Source organism: Ovis canadensis, chromosome 21 (genome assembly GCF_042477335.2).
Source record: "Ovis canadensis isolate MfBH-ARS-UI-01 breed Bighorn chromosome 21, ARS-UI_OviCan_v2, whole genome shotgun sequence".
NCBI classification, from domain to species: Eukaryota; Metazoa; Chordata; class Mammalia; order Artiodactyla; family Bovidae; genus Ovis; species Ovis canadensis.
The window spans coordinates 57,305,527-57,323,551 of NC_091265.1; the positions used below are offsets into that span (position 1 = coordinate 57,305,527).

An 18,025-nucleotide genomic window follows, 5' to 3' on the forward strand; every position below is an offset into this window, starting at 1 on the left:
GCGACTTTGCTTTTGGTTTATTGCCCCTCAGCAGGCAGCGGGAGTCAGGGCCCAGGCTGGGGCTGCCCGGCTCAGCCAGCGGGTCTATACAGTGTGTGCAGGGGTGCCGTTCGCCCCCTCCAAGGAAATGCACTTTTGGGAATGTCTCGAAGTCGAGGACAGGGTCACCTCGGTCCTGGGGAATTTGGGTGGGTGGGGCAGGGCCACACTGCAGGGCCGGTGGGTCCCGTCCGGCAGGGGTCAGACGTCAAGAGAGGAGGCAGGGGACAGGGAGGGGGTTCGAGAGGGCGTGGTGGGCACAGGCCCCGTGCCCCCAGCGCCCAACACTCGCCACTGGAAGATGCTGGCGTCCTTGCCGCCCAGCGAGATGAGGTGCGAGTCGTCGTGCGTGAACCGGACGCTGGTCACGTGGCTGCCGTGACCACCGTACACGAGGCTCGGCGCCTGGGCAGGAGAGAAGATGGAGCTGCAGCGGCCGAGGAACTCCGGCCGCCCGCCCCACCCCGGAGGCCCCGGGAGGCCTCACCTTGGCGTGCGCGCACGGGTACTGGAAGAGGTGCACTTTGCAGAAGTCGTCGGCAACGGCCACGACGCGCTCATTGTGGGAGCGGCACAGGGAGTTGATGTCAGTTCCATCCGAGCCATCTGGCCACACGCCTGTCACAGCAGCCGGCCTCAGCCCGACCTCCCCGCCCCCACCCGCGGTCCAGAGCTGCACCATTTCCCCCCTAGCTCAGGCAGCCCGGCCACCCACCCACCACGTTCCTGGCAATCCTTCCCAGTCCCGAGGGCCAGTGGCGGAGGTGGGGGAGGGGGCGGCTCTTGGGCTGGATCTGCCAGTTTCTTGACGTCCACCCCCTACACATGTCCAGCATTCCGAGCCCCAGGCTGGCTGCACCTTGTCCCCCCACACTCACGCAGGTTTCCACGGCCCTGTGCCCCTTCTCACCGTAGACATGGAAGCCCAGCACGCAGGTGTAGGTGGCCCACTCCCGGTCTCGGCTCTCATAGCGATTCCTCAGCAGCTTACAGCCTCCAGCCACATCCCCTGGGGAGAGGGAGCCCACCCAGCTCAGTTCTCACCCTGTCCTCCGTGGGGAGGATGACATGGGAGGCCAAATTGGAAAGACTGGCTTGAGGCCACAGCATGTGATCTGGTCTGAGTGGTAGCCCTCAGCCCAGGGCAAAACCCAGCCCCTTGTGCTTCCTGAGTTCTCATCTGAAGTTCTCCTCTCTCGATAAGTCAACCCCTCCACACCTGTCCTGAGAAACTTTTCCAAAACAATCTTTTTCCTAGTACATTTTTCAACTCTCTTAAGGCCTGGTGGGAACAAGACGTGGTGGTAAACTGTGTGTGGTTTTTCTGTCCAGTGACATTTCTCCTATTGTGTATAAACTCATCTTCAGCCCCTATCTGATGCCCCACTACTGGGAGCTTCCCTACATTTCCTTCATCCCCTCCCAACCAACAGCCCACTTACATAAATAAAACCCACCCCAATTGCCCTCTCCTCATGTACTCCCCTACTATCACTCACAGTAAAGGATCTCATAGTCCCCAGAATTGGACATGATGAAGTTCCCATCCTTGGACCAGTCAAGGTGAGTGATGAAGCTGGAGTGACCCTGGGAGCAAAGGTCAAGAAACCTGAAAATGCAGCCTCCATTTCCCACCCCTACCCCCAGAAGGGCATTAGTTTGCCTGCTATGGCAATGCCCCACCCTCCACCCCAGCTTCCTCACCACACAGCGGCCAAAACGGCTGGACTTGGCACCATCACTGGAAACGCTATAGATGTAGATCATGTTGTCATGGGAACCGATGGCCAGGTACAACCCATCTACAAAGACAGTCACTCAGAGAGGGAAGGGCCAGGGATGAGTCTAGGTCTGGGGTGGAGGTGGCTCCCACCTGGGCTGTACCGGACCACTGATAGCTGCTCATTGCCATCGGTGATGTCAGACACAATCTCTCTGGTCTCTGTATCCAAAACCAGCCACCTGGAAAGGAAGGAGGTGGAAAACAGGTGTGAGGATACCTGTCCCGAGCAGGGTGCGGGTTGGCAAGTCAGAGAGCCTCAGAGACACCAAAAGAAAGGCTATGATACAGACAGGGAGGTTGCCATTATATTCATATGCTGGGAAGTGGAAAGGGGCTAAGGGCAGATAAAAGCTGAGGGGCTCCTGATACCTTCCGAAAAGGAGTCCAAGGGCCCAAAGACAGGGCTCTGTGGATTCTGTAAGCTTGTCACTACCCTGTGTTAGTTTCCCCTATGCCCCGCCCATCCCCTGCTCCTCTATCTGGAGCTGCCACCTCCTCCACTCTCAGAGGAGGGGCAGTGGACGGCGGAGGGTGTGATGACACACAGGAGAGCAAGGGAGACCCAGGCTGCAGGGAAAGCACTGAGGAGTGGGAGGGTGCAGCTGGGGCTCCTGAACAGGCAGCGATCACAGTCCTCCACTGCCCCCCATTACCAGAAACCCTTCCCATACCTCCTACTTTCCCCTCCCAGGAGTTCTGGCTCCCTCTCACCTCCCTGTGTTCAGTCCTACGGCCACAACTGCCCCACTGGGGTGGAAGTCAGCACAGAGACCAGTCTCCTGGGAGAGGGGAGAAGGTGAATTCAAGAAGATGCCTTTCGAGTAAGGGAACTAAGATGGATACCTTGTCATCTTGATAACAATGGAAAAGCCTCCCCACTTCCAAGGAGAGGGACAGGAGACCTGGGATGGCAGGCAGGGTGCCTTTGGAGCCTAAACAGAGGTGCTACTCAAAACACTTAGCCACCAGAACTGATACCCCCAGCTGTGCGGGAGATTAACCATTAGTTGCCGGCTCAAGAGGTCTAGGGGTTGGAGGGCGGACAGTGTTCAGGGACACTGGTACCATCAGTACAGAAGAATAAATATTTTAGCAGCCAGTACAGTCACACCAGTGCAAGGTGGCTGCCTTTGGGAGCAAAAGGAAAGTGGATATTGGGGAAGGAGTGGCGGCCACAGAAGTCACGGTGGCTGTGACAGAGAGGATCCGGGGACACAGAGCTCTCTACCTTGAGGTCGATGCTCCAGGCCAGGGCATGGCCCTCCCCGTCCCAGAGGCAGAGCTGCCGGTCATGGCCACAGGTGAGGAAACGGTTCTGGAAGGGATGTGTGCAGAGCCCCCAGAGCTCATCCGTGTGACCCTGCAGGGGAGCACGGCTGTCATCTCTGCCCCTCCCCCACAGCTCTTCCCTCCCTGCTCCCCAAAAACCTTGCCCCCCCAACCTGGATTACAGGGGAGAAGCCCTGGGCCAGATCTCCCCGCAGCAACGCATTCTTCGTGGTGCCCACCAGCAGCTCAGAGCCAGGCCCCTCTGCAATGGCCCGCACGGCCCCAAAGTGTTCAGGAATCTGCAGAGGGGTGCAGAAGGTCAGGAGCCCCCTGTCCATTCTTTGTCCCCCTCCTTCCCTTGACCCCAGGCCAGCCGTCACCTCCGCCTCCTGAAGGGCCACCAACCCGGGCCCCCACTGGACCAGCCGGCGGTCCCGCCCACCACCACTCAGCACAGTCCCGTCCCGCCGGAGACACAGGGCGAAGATGGAACCTTCATGAGCGTGGACCTGGGCCACAATCCCATAGGTCTCTGTTGGCAAAGTCCAGGTAGTCATGCTTGTAGGGTGCAGGGAAGGAGGGAACAAGAGCAGCCTAGGCGGCCACAATAGAGTATGACTCCCAGTTGCTGAGTGCCCGCTGAATGCTGTCTCTGATCCTTGGCTCTTCTCCCCAATTTACAGACTGAACAACTAAGGTTCAAAGAAGTGAGGTGACTTCCTAAAGGCCAGAACTAGAGGTGAGCCCAGAGCCTGGCAGACTCCAAAGCCCCAGCCTCCTCCCTTTGCCATGCTGCCCACGACCCTTCTATTCTGGCTGCCTAAAGAGCCCCACCCTCTGACAGAACCCATCAGCTCCCCAGGTAAAAGGATGGGAAATCCTCTCCTCTGACTTCACAGACCCTCTGGGACACTAGCCTTCCAGGATGCCACCCCCATCACGTACCTTTGGCCCCACCCCTGCCTGGGGTCCTGGAATCGGAGAGGCTCCGCCCCCAGGTGAGGATGTTCCCCTCTGAGTCCCCAGTGAGAATGTCTCCATCGGGGAGGAACACAAAGCAGGAGATAAACTTGGGCTTCTTGTATTTCTAGGGGCGAGGCGAGCAGAGAGCAGAGGTCAAAGGGTAGGGCAAAGACTACAAGTCACGGGACCACTGGGAATTGCGTAGCATTTGGGTCTATAGTACCCAGACCAATGCTTTCATCTGCACTCTGCCTTCCCCCGCATCCTGCACCCATCCACGCCTCACCCCAAAGACACCCTGTTTCCTGGTGAGCATCCCGTTCCCAGGAACCCCTGTTCCACCATTCCAGTTCCAGAAGTGGACGTGGGATTTCCCACTGGTGACGATGCTGCTGCTGTCACGAGGGTTGAAGCCAACGGCGAGGACTGAGTCGTTTGTACTCTGAAGGGAAGATACTAGATTCAGCCACCCCAAGCCCTGTATACCTTCATTATACCAGAATGGCACCCTGACAGCTGGTCTGCTGAGGTCCAGAACCCTCAGGACAACCCTTCCTCCAAGGCCCTGGTCCCCTAAGAGCGCCACTCTCCGTCACTCGCTAATGCCTTACACATTGTCTCTCATGAGGTCAGAACCTCTGTGGTCCCCACTTCACAACCTCAGAGAAGCTAGGAGGCTTGCTCCAGGGGACCTCACCAGAAGGGAGGTTCGTGTTTAGGAAGTTTGGAGCTCTCTGCACCCCAACCTGTCTGGTGCCCCGCCAAGCCCCCTGGACATCTCACCTTGATCTCAGCCAGCTTCGTGCCCCGGCTGCAGTCCCACACCGACAGCATGTGCTCGTTGGAATCATCCACCACACAGAGGAAAGCGCCCTGATCCTGAGGCCAGAGGACACACCAGAGGGGCCAAGTGAGGCCTGGCAGTCAGGGGGTTCAGGGTCTAAATGAGGCGAGGGGCGCCATGACAGGCTGAGAGAGCAGAAGGGGCCACGTGTTTCTTAGGAGAACCAGCTGGGCAGGGCTCAGGAAGGCCAGGGCCTCTGAGGCTTCCTGGTGAAGTACAAGAAGGGGGTTCCCAGACAAGGAAATGGGGGCCTCGAGGCACCAGGGCCAGCTCACCGCAACTGAAAAGGCCAGGGCCCCCACACCCCGCTCGAAGGCCCCCAGTCCAATCTCCTGCAGCTTCAGCAGCGTCTCGGAGTCCCAGACGTGAACCACAGGCTGCAGGGGCTGGTGGAGGAGAAGGAGTCAGGGGCGTGAAGGAGGGCCGGGCTGGGATCTCACCCTGGTGTTTGACTGTGGCCTTACCTTTCCATCTTTATCCACGCCGGCTGTCTGTCCTGAGGCTACACGCACACCATCAGGGTGAACAGCCAGGCTAAGTGGGGGAGGAGACACTCTAGGGAAGGGGGTCGGTCTCTCAAGACCACCCAGGACACCGTCCCCTGGCCCTGCAGAGCAGCAAGCCCACTCTCCTCTCCTGCTTCTCCACATTCACCCAAGACCTTCCTTCTGCCAAGCCCACCCTCCCCACGCCTTGAGCTGCCCACTCCCCAGCCCTCGGACCCTCACCATCGAACACAGTCTGTGTGCCCCCGGTAATGCCTCTGACCACCACCTCCAGGGCCCCCGGGGCCCCCCCCGGGTCGGTACAGCACCACCACACAGGCGATAAAGTAGACCACCTCCCCAGAGCGCAGCACAAACAGATTAGAGCGGGAGTCACGACCCCGGTACCCATACCTGGAGTGGGGATCATGGTCAAGGAAAGAGTTGGATCAAGGGCACAGTGAGGAAAAGAGGAGAAAGAGCTCCGACCAGCAGCGCCACTGGCAGAGGATAGATGGGGAGGATTCAGAAGTCTCCCTCTCCTTGCAGACCCAGGAGGAAATCGTAAAAAAGCAGGGGGCGGGGAGGGTTCATGATGGGAAGGGTGGTTGCCAGGGGGTTGAAGGGGGCAGGATACACCCAGTCAAGGCTGAGGGTCTCCGGGGGTGGGCCGCTGGGCAGCTCCTCCACACTGCGGATGCCAGACGGGATGTACATGGTAATGGGGCGGCCTCGGAGGAACATCTTCACTGAGATGCCTTCTACAGTGAAAATGAGCAGGTGTCAACCACCGTCCTGCAGCTTCCCTTCTAGGAAAGTCAGGGCAGAGCTCCAACCACCATACCTCACAGCTCCCCGCCAAACAGTTCCTGGGGCTGTAGCCCCAAGCCCATCATCCAAGTTCATCCAGATCCCTCTGGACATACCTAAATTGTAATTGCTCCTCCGAGAGCCAGGACCGCCAGGGCTGGAGAGGGAGTCTTTTCCCCCACGGCTGTTGGGCAGAGAGAAAAGGGCAGGGACTGCGGTCACGTCCCAAGACAGAACTGAGGAGGGGCAGGACACAAGGAAGGAGGTCACCCTAGAGGTCACAGTCACCTCTGCACACTCTAAGTTTGTATCGTGAGCAGTGAGGGCTCTGGTGTAAATGGGCTCCATGTAAGGTGTAAGAAGACCGAGACTAAAGGTGCCAAGCGTGGCTGTAAGAAGTAGTGTGCAGTGACACTTTCTTCCAGACCACCAGGCCTCTGCCTATCAACCTTTTCATTTCTCCATCTGTAAAATGGGCCCATAGTGACTCTAGAAGGTCCACAGCCCTGCCTCTTGGGGATCTGAGAGGTCAGCAGGAAAGTCCTTGTCTCTCAAGGGGAAAGTGAAAAGTGAATTCCAGAGATCACTGTCATCAGAGGATAATGAGATGTCAACCTCTCTTCCAAGAATAAAGGAGAGGCCGAGGATAGGGTCAGAGTAAGCACTCAGGTGTCCTGGAGCCTGTACACACTCTGAGACAATCCACTGGGATTTCCCCCTTGCTCTCTAAAGCATGGTAGGCTGGGGTGGGGGAAGAGAGCTGGAATCTGAGGAGAGTCACCCATGGAAACTATGAATACTTTCGGAAAACCCTCTTGGGAACTTGAAAGGGATGCTGCGGCATGGTGGAGAGGGCAGGGGTAACTGGAGTCAGGAAGAGTTCAGTTGAAATCCTGGCTCTAGCTGCGTGACCCCAGGCAAATGACTTACCCTCTCTGAGCCTGCTTCCTCACCTGGCCAATGAACAGCATGAGACCACCTACCCCCCAAGGATGTCGTGGGGACTGAATGAGATGGAGGAGGTCGAGGGGTTGGCACAGTGCTGGGTACACAGCAGGCACCCCAGGAGCGCTTGGCTTGTTCCTTTCTTCCTGTTGGGCAATGAGGCCCCCCACCCCACCCAGGGCAGCCAGGTGAGGGATGTGGAAAGTCAAGAACCTGAGCCTGGGTTGGGGGGGCTGGGGCAGGGGCGGGCGGGGGGAGCCTCGCCCACCTCTCTGTGCTCCCTGACCGCAACAACAGGTTGGCCGAGGAAGCTGCCTTCCGGGAGAGTTTCTGGCGAGGCCGTTCTGAGGGCGACGAGGAGGAAGAATTTCTCCGTGGCCTGGACAGAGCACAGTGAGAAGGTGAACGTCATTCTTGCCGCTGCGGCTCCCCATCCACCCTCCCGCCCAGCCTCGACCACAGGACACTTACGCGTCAATTCGCTGCGGGGGCTGAGCCAGCCTGAGGATCCCTGGGGGGCCGGGGGAGCCTGTGCCACTGCTGCTGCTGCCCCCTCCTTCAGACTGGGTCCCGCTAGGTTCTTCACTGCCCCCCGGAGGGGCTGGGGGCCCGTTGCTCAGCCCGGGGGGTCCAGGGGATGCTTCCACCTCCATCTCTGCTTCCGTCTGGGTGCCTCGGCTCACCAAGGAGGGGCTGCATGTGGGTGGCAGTCCTGGGGGGGCTGCGGGGCTGCTGGGGAGACAGTGCATCAACCTGATGGCCCTAGAGCACCTATCGAGGAGGATGAGGAGGAGGAGGAGGGAGTGACCACATGCATACCTGTCCCTTGGAGGGCCCAGGGTGCCAGGGTCCTGCAGGGAGGTGGGGGGTGCCTGCAGCCGCAGCAGGCGAAGAGCTTCTGCCAAGGCTGCCTTCACCAGCTCCATCTCCTTCTCCTGCACCTGAAGCCGCCGGCTCAAGGACTGCAGGGCCTCCTGAGCCGGGCCCTCACCTGGGAAAGGGACAAGAAGCCGTCAGCATGTCACACCCCCCTCCCCCCATACACACACCTGGGGAAAGGCTTGAGGGGATTCTCTCTCCCTCTAACTTTGCATCTGTCCAATAGGACTGCCCCCTGCAAGCAACTCCAGGCTTGGAAGCGCTCCCAGAGGGGAGGAGACAGTGGGAAAAGGATCAAGGGCCTCCTTCTGGCAGGGCAGGCGAGGAACCTGGCAGAGCTCCCTTCCTGCTGCCTGTCCCAGCCTCCGCAAAGACAGGGAGTACCATGGAGTACCAGGGGGGAAATATGGAGTTCTGCCGAGGAACGTGGGAACCACAGACGGAGGCGCATGAGGGACTTCAGGGCCCAGCCCAGAGTAACCGTAGGACTCCAGGGAAGGCAGAGAAACTGCGAGGGAGCACCAGGAGAGAAGCGGGCGACTCAGAGGACAGTCATCCTGAGGACTCAGAAGAGAAGAGGTCCGGAGTGACAGGAGAGGGTTAGCAGCGGAGAGCAGAGGTCCCAGCGCAGGTTCCAGGGTAACAGAGGAGATCAGGAGTAAAAAGACCCAACAAAGCAGGGAAAGAAGCCCAGGGTAACACAGGAGGTTCGGAAACTTTGGAGGGGCCCAGAGTAATACGGGGGGCAGGATGGCATTGTCGAAGTCCGAAATGACAGTTGGAGGACCCAAGTAACTAGGGGGAGCGGCCTGAGGAACCGTGGAGGATGCTCGGAGCCCCCGGGGCCAAGGAGCACGCGGGGACGCCCGGGACAGCCGTCGGGCAATGGCAGCGCCAGACTGGCCGGCGCTCCGGGAAGGGGCACGCCGCCCGCCCCGCCCCGTACTCACCGGGCCCCCCGGCCCCGTCCATCCGGCCCCCGGCTTGCTCCGAGCGGCGGCGGCGGAGGAGGAGGCGTCTAAGCCGCTGGGGCCATGGCCAGGGAGAGGGGAAGGGGAAGCACCCCGGGGCGCGCGCGCTAGGGAGCCGAGCCACCCCCACGGGGGCGCTGTCGGGCGCGGGCAAAGGGCCTGGAGGGGGCGCTGTGGGGAGGGGGCCGCAGGCTCTGGGGCTCGCCGGGGCCTCGGACTCTCCCCGGGCCGCTCTCGGCTCCCGGGGGTGGGGTGGTGGGGCCGTCCCGGGCCCCAGCGCCGCAGCACAAACAGGCCCCGGACGCGGAGCCGCCAGGAAGCGCGGGAGGGGGGGCGGGACGAGGGGGGGGCCGGGCCGCCTGGTAACCCCTCCCTGTCCGGGCCTCGCGGCTCGTTACGGGGGCGGGGCCAACCCTCTGACCCCCCCCCCCCACAAACGGGTCCCCTCGGGCCACCGCCCTCCAGGCCCTTCCGGGACCCTGGCCCTCGGACTCCCTGGGGACCCGGGAAGGAGCGCGGGACCCGAGGTCTCCGCCCCCAGCCCCTTGCCTCTGGAGGGCAGAACCGACCAGCCCCTCCCCACTTCCGCGAGGGGGCAGAGGCGGGGTCACGAAATCGGCCCTTTGCCCGGGGGCGGGGCTTTCCCTCAGGGGCAAAGCCGAAGCATCCCGAACTGGGACTGGCTGAGGACCCGGCCGGCGGGTTATTAAGGCTGTGGCGAGAGGATGCCCAGGGTATTGGGGTCAGGGTGGCATTAGCCCAGCTCAAGCCGGGCCGGGCTGACGCAGCATCCTGCCGCGGCCAACCCCAGCCCCTGACAGCTCTGCTGTCCCTCGGGCAGAGATGGGAGATGGCGCCGGTGCTGCCCCTGGTCCTGCCCCTCCAGCCCCGCATCCGTCTGGCGCAGGGGCTCTGGCTCCTCTCCTGGCTGCTCGTGCTGGTCGGCGGCCTCACCCTCCTCTGTAGCGGGCACCTCCTGGTCCAGCTGTGGCACCTTGGTACCTTCTTGGCTCCCTCCTGCCCGTTCTCTGCCCTGCCCCAGGTTGCCTTGGCGGCCAGTGCAGTGGCTCTGGGCACAGGACTGGTGAGTTCAGGAGCCAGCCGGGCCAGTCTGGATGCAGAACAATACCCTCCCTGGCGAGGGGTCCTGGGCCCACTGCTGGTGGCTGGCACAGCGGGGGGCGGGGGGCTCCTGGTCCTCGCCCTGGGACTAGCCTTGGCTTTACCTGGGACTCTGGACACCAGCCTGGAGGAGGGCCTGGGGTCTGCCTTGGCTCACTACAAGGACACAGAGGTGCCCGGACGCTGTCAAGCCAAACGGCTGTTGGATGAGCTGCAGCTGAGGTACCACTGCTGCGGCCGACATGGCTACAAGGATTGGTTTGGAATCCAGTGGGTCAGCAACCGTTACCTGGATCCCAATGACCATGACGTGGTTGAGTGAGTGATTTGCTTCTTCCCTCCTTCTCCTCTTTCCTTGAAACCCCACCTCACCCAGATAGGCAATAATTCATCTAGTGATTGAGGGAATGGGGCAACAGCTGTGTGACCCAGGGCATGGTACCAAACTGCTCTGGGCCCATGCGTCTGTAAACTAGAGATGATAAAACTACCATCTCAGAGTTGTTGTAACGATAAGTGAATTATGGCTGCCTGGCATAGTAAAGCAGTTGGTAAATGTTTCCCTCGTTTTTCCCTTCTCAACTTCTGTACCCTGCAGCTTCTCCCTCAGGCCTCTATCTCCAGATATCCTAACACCCCTGCCCCTCCCTTTGCAGCCGGATCCAGAGCAATGTGGAAGGCCTGTATCTGATTGATGGGGTCCCTTTCTCCTGCTGTAATCCCCACTCACCCAGACCTTGCCTGCAAAGCCAGCTCTCAGACCCCCACGCCCACCCCCTCTTTGATCCCCGACAGCCCAACCTCAACCTCTGGTCCCAAGGATGCCACGAGGTGTTACTGGGGCATTTGCAGGGGCTGGCAAGCACACTGGGCAACACGCTGGCTGTTACCTTCCTGCTGCAGGTGAGTCAGCAGAGTCAGGCCTCCCCACCGCCTTCAACCCAGGGACCCCTGGAACTGCTGACCCTTGCTGACCTCTTGCTTCTTGCTTCCCCCCACAGACTCTGGTACTTCTGGGCCTGCGGTACCTGCAGACAGCACTGGAGGGGCTCGGAGGAGTCATTGATGGGGAGGGAGAGGCCCAGGGCTACCTCTTTCCTGCTGGGCTGAAAGACATGCTGAAAACAGCCTGGCTACAGGGAGCCGGGCCCCACAGGCCAGCACCTGGGGAGGCCCCACCAGAAGAGGAACCTCCCAAGGAGGGTCTACCCTGAGGCCTAGAACTTAAGGTGGGGATGGGGGTGGGGGGAAGGGGAGGGATGGACAAGACTGGAAAGCTCACAACTCCTTATAGGCTCCCCGTGAGGGAGGGGGGAATCTGGGATTAGAGGGTTAAGGATAGTCAGTGAGCTGGACTGGGGTAGGAGAGAAAACCAGGTGTCCTAGGGCCTAGTCCATGGCCAGAACCACCAGGGGTCAGAAAAAAAAAAAAAAAAAAAAAACCAAGGTGGTAGAAATGACATAGGAAGGCCAGGGAAGCTACTTCTGGTGCACAGACTCAATAAAGCTTTCGGACTGAAGCTCCTGATCTTTCTCTTTAAGGGGGTGGGGGGCCCTGAAAGAACTGATTTCCATCTGATGGAGAAGCCAGGACCCAAGGGTTTTGACCCTGGTAAGAATCAAATGCAAGAACCTGACATGGGAAGTGAAGGAACACAGAGGCCCCACCAGGTTGAGTTTTTATTCTGGAGGTAGGAGGGGGTGGGGTCAGCATGCTCAGGTGGGGAGGGTCCAGCCCAGCTCCTCCAGCCCCCCTAGTGCATGCCCAGCCCCAATAAGTTACCCAGTGACTCAGCTGCCCTCCCTCCTGAGTCTGTCTGTTTTCTGCTCCACCCCAGACAGGGCCAGTCTGGCTCAATAGGAGGGCTGTTTGTCCCTAGCCTGTGGGCAGTGCCACATGGCAGGCCAGGGGAGGGGCTGAAGGGGTGGAGGGGCCGCTCCTGGCTCTGAGGGGTCAGGACTTGGAAAACCACATCCTGGGCGGGCCAGGGGCACAGTCCCACAGCTCTGTGCCTGGTGAGCTGGTGGGCAGGGTAAGGCCACCATCACACCTCGACAGCTGGGTCTGAGCCGCGGCCCTGCCGCTGCAGCTGCTCCTCCTGCTTCATCTTGGGCTTCTCCGTCCGTGTGTGCCACACCAGAACCTGTCCAGGGAGGTTTCAGTCAGAGCCGGGCCCAGCCTCAGCCAAGCCTCTGGGGCACTCAGGATAAAATGGATCCTCCCACCTCCTGGACACACACCATGTTGGCTGCCAAGTATGAAGGGCAGGGGGAGGGGGAGGCTTTAGTGCCTCTGAAAGTCAAAGTGTTAGTTGCTCAGTCATTTCCAACTCTGCGACCCCATGGACTGCCTGCCAGACTTCTCTTTCTATGGAATTCTCTAGGCTGGAATACTGGAGCGGGTTGCCATTCCCTTCTCCAAGAGATCTTCCCAACGCAGGGATCAAACCCAGGTCTCCTGCATTGCAGGTAGATTCTTTACCATCTGAGCCATAAGGGAAGCCAGTGCCTCTGAAATGGGGCCTAATCCCTTACCCTGTCTGTCTGTCTCAGGGGTGCCAAAAGACCACTTTCCTTCTCTGACTTCCCCTTCAATAGAGTAAGCAAGCTCTGCAGGGTCTCTCCTTGTTCAAACACCCATCCTCGATCCTGCTCCGCAGGGCCTCATTCCACTTCTCCCATCTCCTGTCCATCCTAGAACCGGGTTTCTATGCCCACCTCCATCCCCTTACCCGAGTGCAGTTGGCAGCCCGTGGCTCCAGGTCCTTGGGATCTACAAGGTGGCTCAGGAGACTGCTCTCCAGATGGCCCCGAGGAGCGGTAGCATCAAACCGGGCATTGGGTTTAGCCAACAGCAAAGACAGGGCGACAGCAAATCCCGCCATATCCACTGGGAAGGGCCTGTTGGGCTCCCAGGCCGTGTGGAAACCAACAACCCGGCCATCCTGTACGCGAGGGCCCTCGAATCGAAGGCCGCCCACTAGCCCCACAGGCCACACTGAGACACCACGGGTCCAGCGCATCTAGCAGAAGTCGGGAAAGAAGAGACAGATAGGAAGTGGCCCAGAGGAAGAGAGCAGCAGCAAGGACCACTTGAGTCACTCTGCCCCTCCACTCCCCACCCAGGGAAAACGATGAAGCAGGTCCCACCGGGCCTGCTTCCCCAGCCCTGAGCCAGTGCTCACCTCCTCAAAGAGTTCCCGGCTGTAGGTGTTGTCATCGTCAGCAAAGTACACGACTCCCCGGGTACCTGGTGGGGGTGGGTCCTTCTCTCCCCCAACAGCACCCCCTCCGCTCCGGAGCCAGTCCAGGGCCCTGTTCCGTTGCTCTACACCTCGGGGCCGAACCCAGCCTGGCTCACCCTCCCGGAGCCGCTGGGCCTTGGGGGTAAGGACCGCCAGGTGTGTGAAGAGGAGGCCAGAGGCAGCCAGCAGTCCTGAGACCAATGGGGTGGGGCCCTCAGCATCCTCCACCAGCAGCCAGTGCAGCCGGGGCACCAGGCTCAGGGTCTGGGACAGCCGCACCAGCTCCGCCTTCTGCACCAACCTGCAGGGGGAAAGATGCGGGAGGGAAAGGGTGGCCACCATTTGCCCACTCCAGCAGGCACATATGTCTTCTTCTGGGCCACTCCTAGCACCCTCACGACATTACCCTGACCAGCACCCAAACTCCCTGTTGTTTTTTGGCTGAGTAGCTCAGCTTGTGAGATCTTGGGTCCCTAATCAGGGACGGTACCTGTGCCCCCTGAAGTGGAAGTGCAGAGGCCTAACCACTGGACCACCAGGGAATTCCCTCACCTGCTCTGTTATTTTTTTATCTTTTTGGCCATGCTGCATGGCATGTGGGACCTTAGTTCCCCAACCAGGGATTGAACCGGTGCCCCTTGCGTTGGCAGCACAGTCTTAACCTCTGGACTACCAGAGAAGTCCAAGTCTTTTGATTTCCGGTTCTGCAGACAATACAGAACCGGAGTCTGAGGTGGGGGAGTCTTGTAGACACTGTCTCCTGATGTCTGTCATTGCTGGGCAGAGGGCAGTGCCTTCTTAGACCAAAATGATTGAACCAAGGTCATCCCCAAGCCTCTTGTAAGTTTCTTTGCCCTTCAGATGGGCCTGCCCGCCCCAGGGTTGGCCGTGTGTGCATGGAGAGGGGAGGGTCTTAAGATGCCTAGCCTAGGTGGACCAGCCATCTGATTCCAGGCAGATGTCAGCAAGTCCTTTTGGCTCCTTTCAAAACCACATTCCCCAGTTGGTTTGTATCACTAATAATGCTACATTTTATTTTTTTTTTTAAAGGAACCCATTTAGCACAGTGTGGGGCAGAGAGTAAACACACTAAATAACAACTGGTGTAACTATTTCTAGACCACCATATGACTGAATGGCCAAGTCCTTCTCTACTTTACATTAGTCAAGGGGTTCTCAAACTTCCTCACCAAAGGTTCCCTAAGGAGTCAGAGTGAACTCACTTGGCAAGTTCAGAATTTCTTTGAAACTTTATTGTTGTTATCTTAAAATTTCTCAGGAATTTTTTACACTACTTCATGGCACATCCCTGTCTATATTCTTTATCTTTTGGCCACGCCACATGGCATGCGGGATCCTAGAGCTCCCAACCAGGGATTGAACCCACAGTCCCCATGATGGCAGCCAGGAATCTCAACCACTAGACCACTAGGGAAGTCCTCCCATCTATTGTTTATAGAAAAAAACAATTTCCCCAAGATCTGAGTAACGATGTGGTTCATTTAGCCTGACATTTGGCAGTGCCTTAGCCTGAAGAACATCTCCTGGCCCAGTGCCTCCTGAAACTCATCATCAACCCCAGCCTCTTGGTCCATGCAGATCCTGGGTGAGTCAGAGCCCATACCTGGCATAGGTGGGGGTAACAACATAGATAGTAGGCAGAGCCTCGGGTTCAGGGGGCTGGGCAGGGGCAGGGGGTGGGCGACGGAGATCGGCTTGCAGCTGGGAAATCCTCAGATCCTTCTGCCGAAGCTGCTCTGCTGCTGCCCGCAGGGGAGGGAGGCAGTCACATGGCTGGCCTGGTCCCAGGAAACAGGGATGGGGGCAGAGAACCACAGGATGTTCAACATCCCAAAGGGCATTAACCTTCCCATTCAACTAACCAATGCGGGGCTCTCCTTACAACTTCTCTAACAGCTTTTCTACACCTAGGGTGGTGAGGAACTCGCTGCCTTAATTAGCAGCGCCTCTCCAACTTTTAACAATTCCATCCATTACAATTTTCATGTGTCTATTAAGCTGATCACCTGCCTCCATCCTTTCTACCTGCTGGGCCTAATTTTGCCTTCTGGAAGCATAACGAACAGTTGATCTCCTAAAACAGGGCAGTCTTTCAAATACCTGAGGATCATGCAGTGGCCCAGTCTCTAAATCCCTGCATAAGAGGCAGGGTTCAATCTGTTCCGTTGGCTGTGTGACCAAAGACTCATTAAATTCATTGATTCCATCACTGGATAAATATTTATTGAATGCTCCTCCTGGGAGGCACTGCCTTAGGTGCCCGGGCTGCAGCAGGAAACCAAACAGACATGGTCCCTGCCCTCATGGAGGTTGCAGTTTAGTGGAGGAGCTGGACACTAAGCAAAGAAACAAATTAATACAATTTATTAGAAACTGTGGTAAGGGCTGTGAAGGAAACAAATAGGAGGGAGGCTTAAAAGAGAACCCAGAGTAAGAAGAGTTACTTTTAGCTAAGGTGGTCAAGGAAGGCCTCTATGAGGCGGTGACATGTCAGCGAGCTGAGACCTGAAGGATGAGAAAGAGGCAGCTGGGGAAGAGCTGGGAGAAAAGGTTACAGGCAGAGACAAGTTAAGTGCTTAGAGCAACGAGCGTGGGGTTTTCGAGAAACTGTCATGAAGCCAGTGTGGCTGGAGCAGAGCGAGCGAGAGGGATGGGAAATGGGGTTAGAGAGGCAGACGGCGGCGGGATCACGCGGGGCCTGGCAGGCTCCGGGAAGGAGTCTGATTTCACCCGAGGTGCGGCGGGCAGCCGCGGTGCGTTCTGGAGAGGGGAGTGCGCCCAGGGGCCGCAGAGGGGCTGTCGGAGGACCGAGCCGGATGAATGGGGTCTGCGCGGGGCTTCATCCCCAGGGCGGGATGCACAGCGGCGGGATGCCCTTCCGCCGACTCGCCGCACCCCCGCCCCGCCCCGCTCACCGAGCTGCACCAGCGCGTAGAGTAGGCCGGCGATCGACACCAGGAAGTAGGCGAGGAACACGTTCTTCAGCTTCAGCTTCATGGCCGCGCCGCCGCCGCCGCCGCCGGGGCAGGCGGGGTCCGGCGGGGACAAGGGGTTCCCGCCCCCCGCCCGCCTGCCAGCCTGCAAGCCCCGCCCCTGCAGCGGCCCCGCCCCGTGTCCCGCCCTCCTCACGCTCGGCTCGATCAGCTCCCGGGAGCTAGCGCTGGCAGCGCCCGTCTGGGCCCACTTCCGGTCAGTCTGCACACCCCCTTCCCTCTGGGTAATTTCCGGTCCCATTGCCTAGTTCTGGGAACCACGGAAGTGGGTGACGTCATATCCGGCGTGTCAAGCGTGCTTGGCCGGTGGTCAGGAGCCAAGTAAGGTAACGTGGGAGTGGCTTTGAGACCCTCGGCCTTGATTTCCAGTCCCTGTGAGCATATTTTCTTACATTCATTCACTCACCCATCCACCAGTCATTGCACGCAGTGACAGTAGCTCAGTAAATAATTGCTACACGAATGAGTGAAATCTACAGCCCTGCCAAGCCTAGACAGCATATTAAAAAGTAGAGACATTGCTTTGCCGACAAAGGTCCATATAGTTGGACTGCAAGGAGATCCAACCAATCCATTCTGAAGATCAGCCCTGGGATTTCTTTGGAAGGAATGATGCTAAAGCTGAAACTCCAGTACTTTGGCCACCTCATGCGAAGAGTTGACTCATTGGAAAAGATTTTGATGCTGGGAGGGATTGGAGGCAGGAGAAGGGGACGACCCAGGATGAGATGGCTGGATGGCACCACTGACTCGATGGACGTGAGTCTGAGTGAACTCCGGGAGTTGGTGATGGACAGGGAGGCCTGGTGTGCTGCGATTCATGGGGTTGCAAAGAGTCGGACATGACTGAGCGACTGAACTGAACTGATGGTTTCTCCAGTAGTCATGTATGGATGTAAGAATTGGACTATAATGAATGTTGAGCAAGGAAGAATGGATGCTTTTGAACTGTGGTGTTGGAAAAGACTTGAGAGTCCCTTGGATTGCAAGATCAAACCAGTCAGTCCTAAAGGAAATCAGTCCTGAATACTTGTTGGAAGGACTGATGAAGCTGAAACTCCAATACTTTGACCATCTGATGTGAAGAACTGACTCCTTGGAAAAAGACCCTGATGCTGGGAAAGATGGAAGGCAGGAGTAGAAGGGGATGACAAGATGAGATGGTTGGATGGCATCCTTGACTTGATGGACATGAGTTTGAACAAGCTCCAGGAGTTGGTGATGGACAAGGAAGCCTGGCATGCTGCAGTCCACGGGGTTGCAAAGAGTCAGACACGACTGAGTAACTGAACTGAACTGCCAAGCCTGTGCTCTGGTTGTCTCATATAATCCTCACTATAATCCTTTGATAACTTTAATACAATTTAGGATGTCTGTGTGTTAGTCACTCAGTCGTGTGTGACTGCTTGCAACCCCATGGACTATAGCCCCCCAGGCTCCTCTGTCTGGTGGAAGTAGGTAGCCATTCCCATCTCGAGGGGATCTTCCAGGAATTGTACCTGGAACTCCCACATTGCAGGCAAATTGTTTACCGTATGAACCAAGGAAGACCACAATTTAGAATACTATCACTCTAAAAATTGATGTTGCAGAATTTTGATCATGGCAAAAATGCAAAACTAACAGTAATATAATGAACTGGAAAATAGCAAAGGG

The 18,025-nt window shown here is 58.2% G+C and overlaps 3 protein-coding genes across 4 annotated transcripts; 1 reads left to right on the forward strand and 2 right to left on the reverse strand.

Annotated features, from left to right (window-relative positions):
* Window positions 1-2: 2 nt before the first annotated feature.
* Window positions 3-9,563, reverse strand: EML3 (EMAP like 3). 2 transcript variants are annotated; one of them, XM_069565965.1, is made up of 22 exons: window positions 8,968-9,563; window positions 7,958-8,129; window positions 7,610-7,870; window positions 7,407-7,517; window positions 6,310-6,377; window positions 6,021-6,144; window positions 5,627-5,797; window positions 5,363-5,432; window positions 5,174-5,284; window positions 4,838-4,933; window positions 4,341-4,496; window positions 4,037-4,178; window positions 3,472-3,623; window positions 3,265-3,390; window positions 3,051-3,182; window positions 2,534-2,601; window positions 1,913-2,001; window positions 1,744-1,841; window positions 1,539-1,626; window positions 950-1,048; window positions 527-657; window positions 3-444 (listed from the first exon to the last, which is right to left on the reverse strand). In XM_069565965.1, the coding sequence occupies exons 1-22, from the start codon at window positions 8,987-8,989 to the stop codon at window positions 241-243; spliced, it is 2,691 nt and encodes an 896-aa protein (XP_069422066.1). In that variant the 5' UTR covers window positions 8,990-9,563; the 3' UTR covers window positions 3-240. The 2 variants fall into 2 exon arrangements, with proteins under 2 accessions (XP_069422066.1, XP_069422067.1); XM_069565966.1 differs by having other exon boundaries at window positions 7,610-7,867; window positions 8,968-9,551.
* ROM1 (retinal outer segment membrane protein 1) lies at window positions 8,340-11,630 on the forward strand. Its single transcript, XM_069565970.1, has 3 exons — window positions 8,340-10,428; window positions 10,767-11,013; window positions 11,112-11,630. Exons 1-3 carry the CDS (start codon window positions 8,903-8,905, stop codon window positions 11,322-11,324), a joined length of 1,986 nt encoding a protein of 661 aa, XP_069422071.1. The 5' UTR covers window positions 8,340-8,902; the 3' UTR covers window positions 11,325-11,630.
* Window positions 11,631-11,777: 147 nt separating this feature from the next.
* B3GAT3 (beta-1,3-glucuronyltransferase 3) lies at window positions 11,778-16,637 on the reverse strand. The gene is made up of 5 exons (XM_069565972.1): window positions 16,292-16,637; window positions 14,980-15,154; window positions 13,296-13,656; window positions 12,843-13,133; window positions 11,778-12,254 (listed from the first exon to the last, which is right to left on the reverse strand). Exons 1-5 carry the CDS (start codon window positions 16,608-16,610, stop codon window positions 12,156-12,158), a joined length of 1,245 nt encoding a protein of 414 aa, XP_069422073.1. The 5' UTR covers window positions 16,611-16,637; the 3' UTR covers window positions 11,778-12,155.
* Window positions 16,638-18,025: the final 1,388 nt, after the last annotated feature.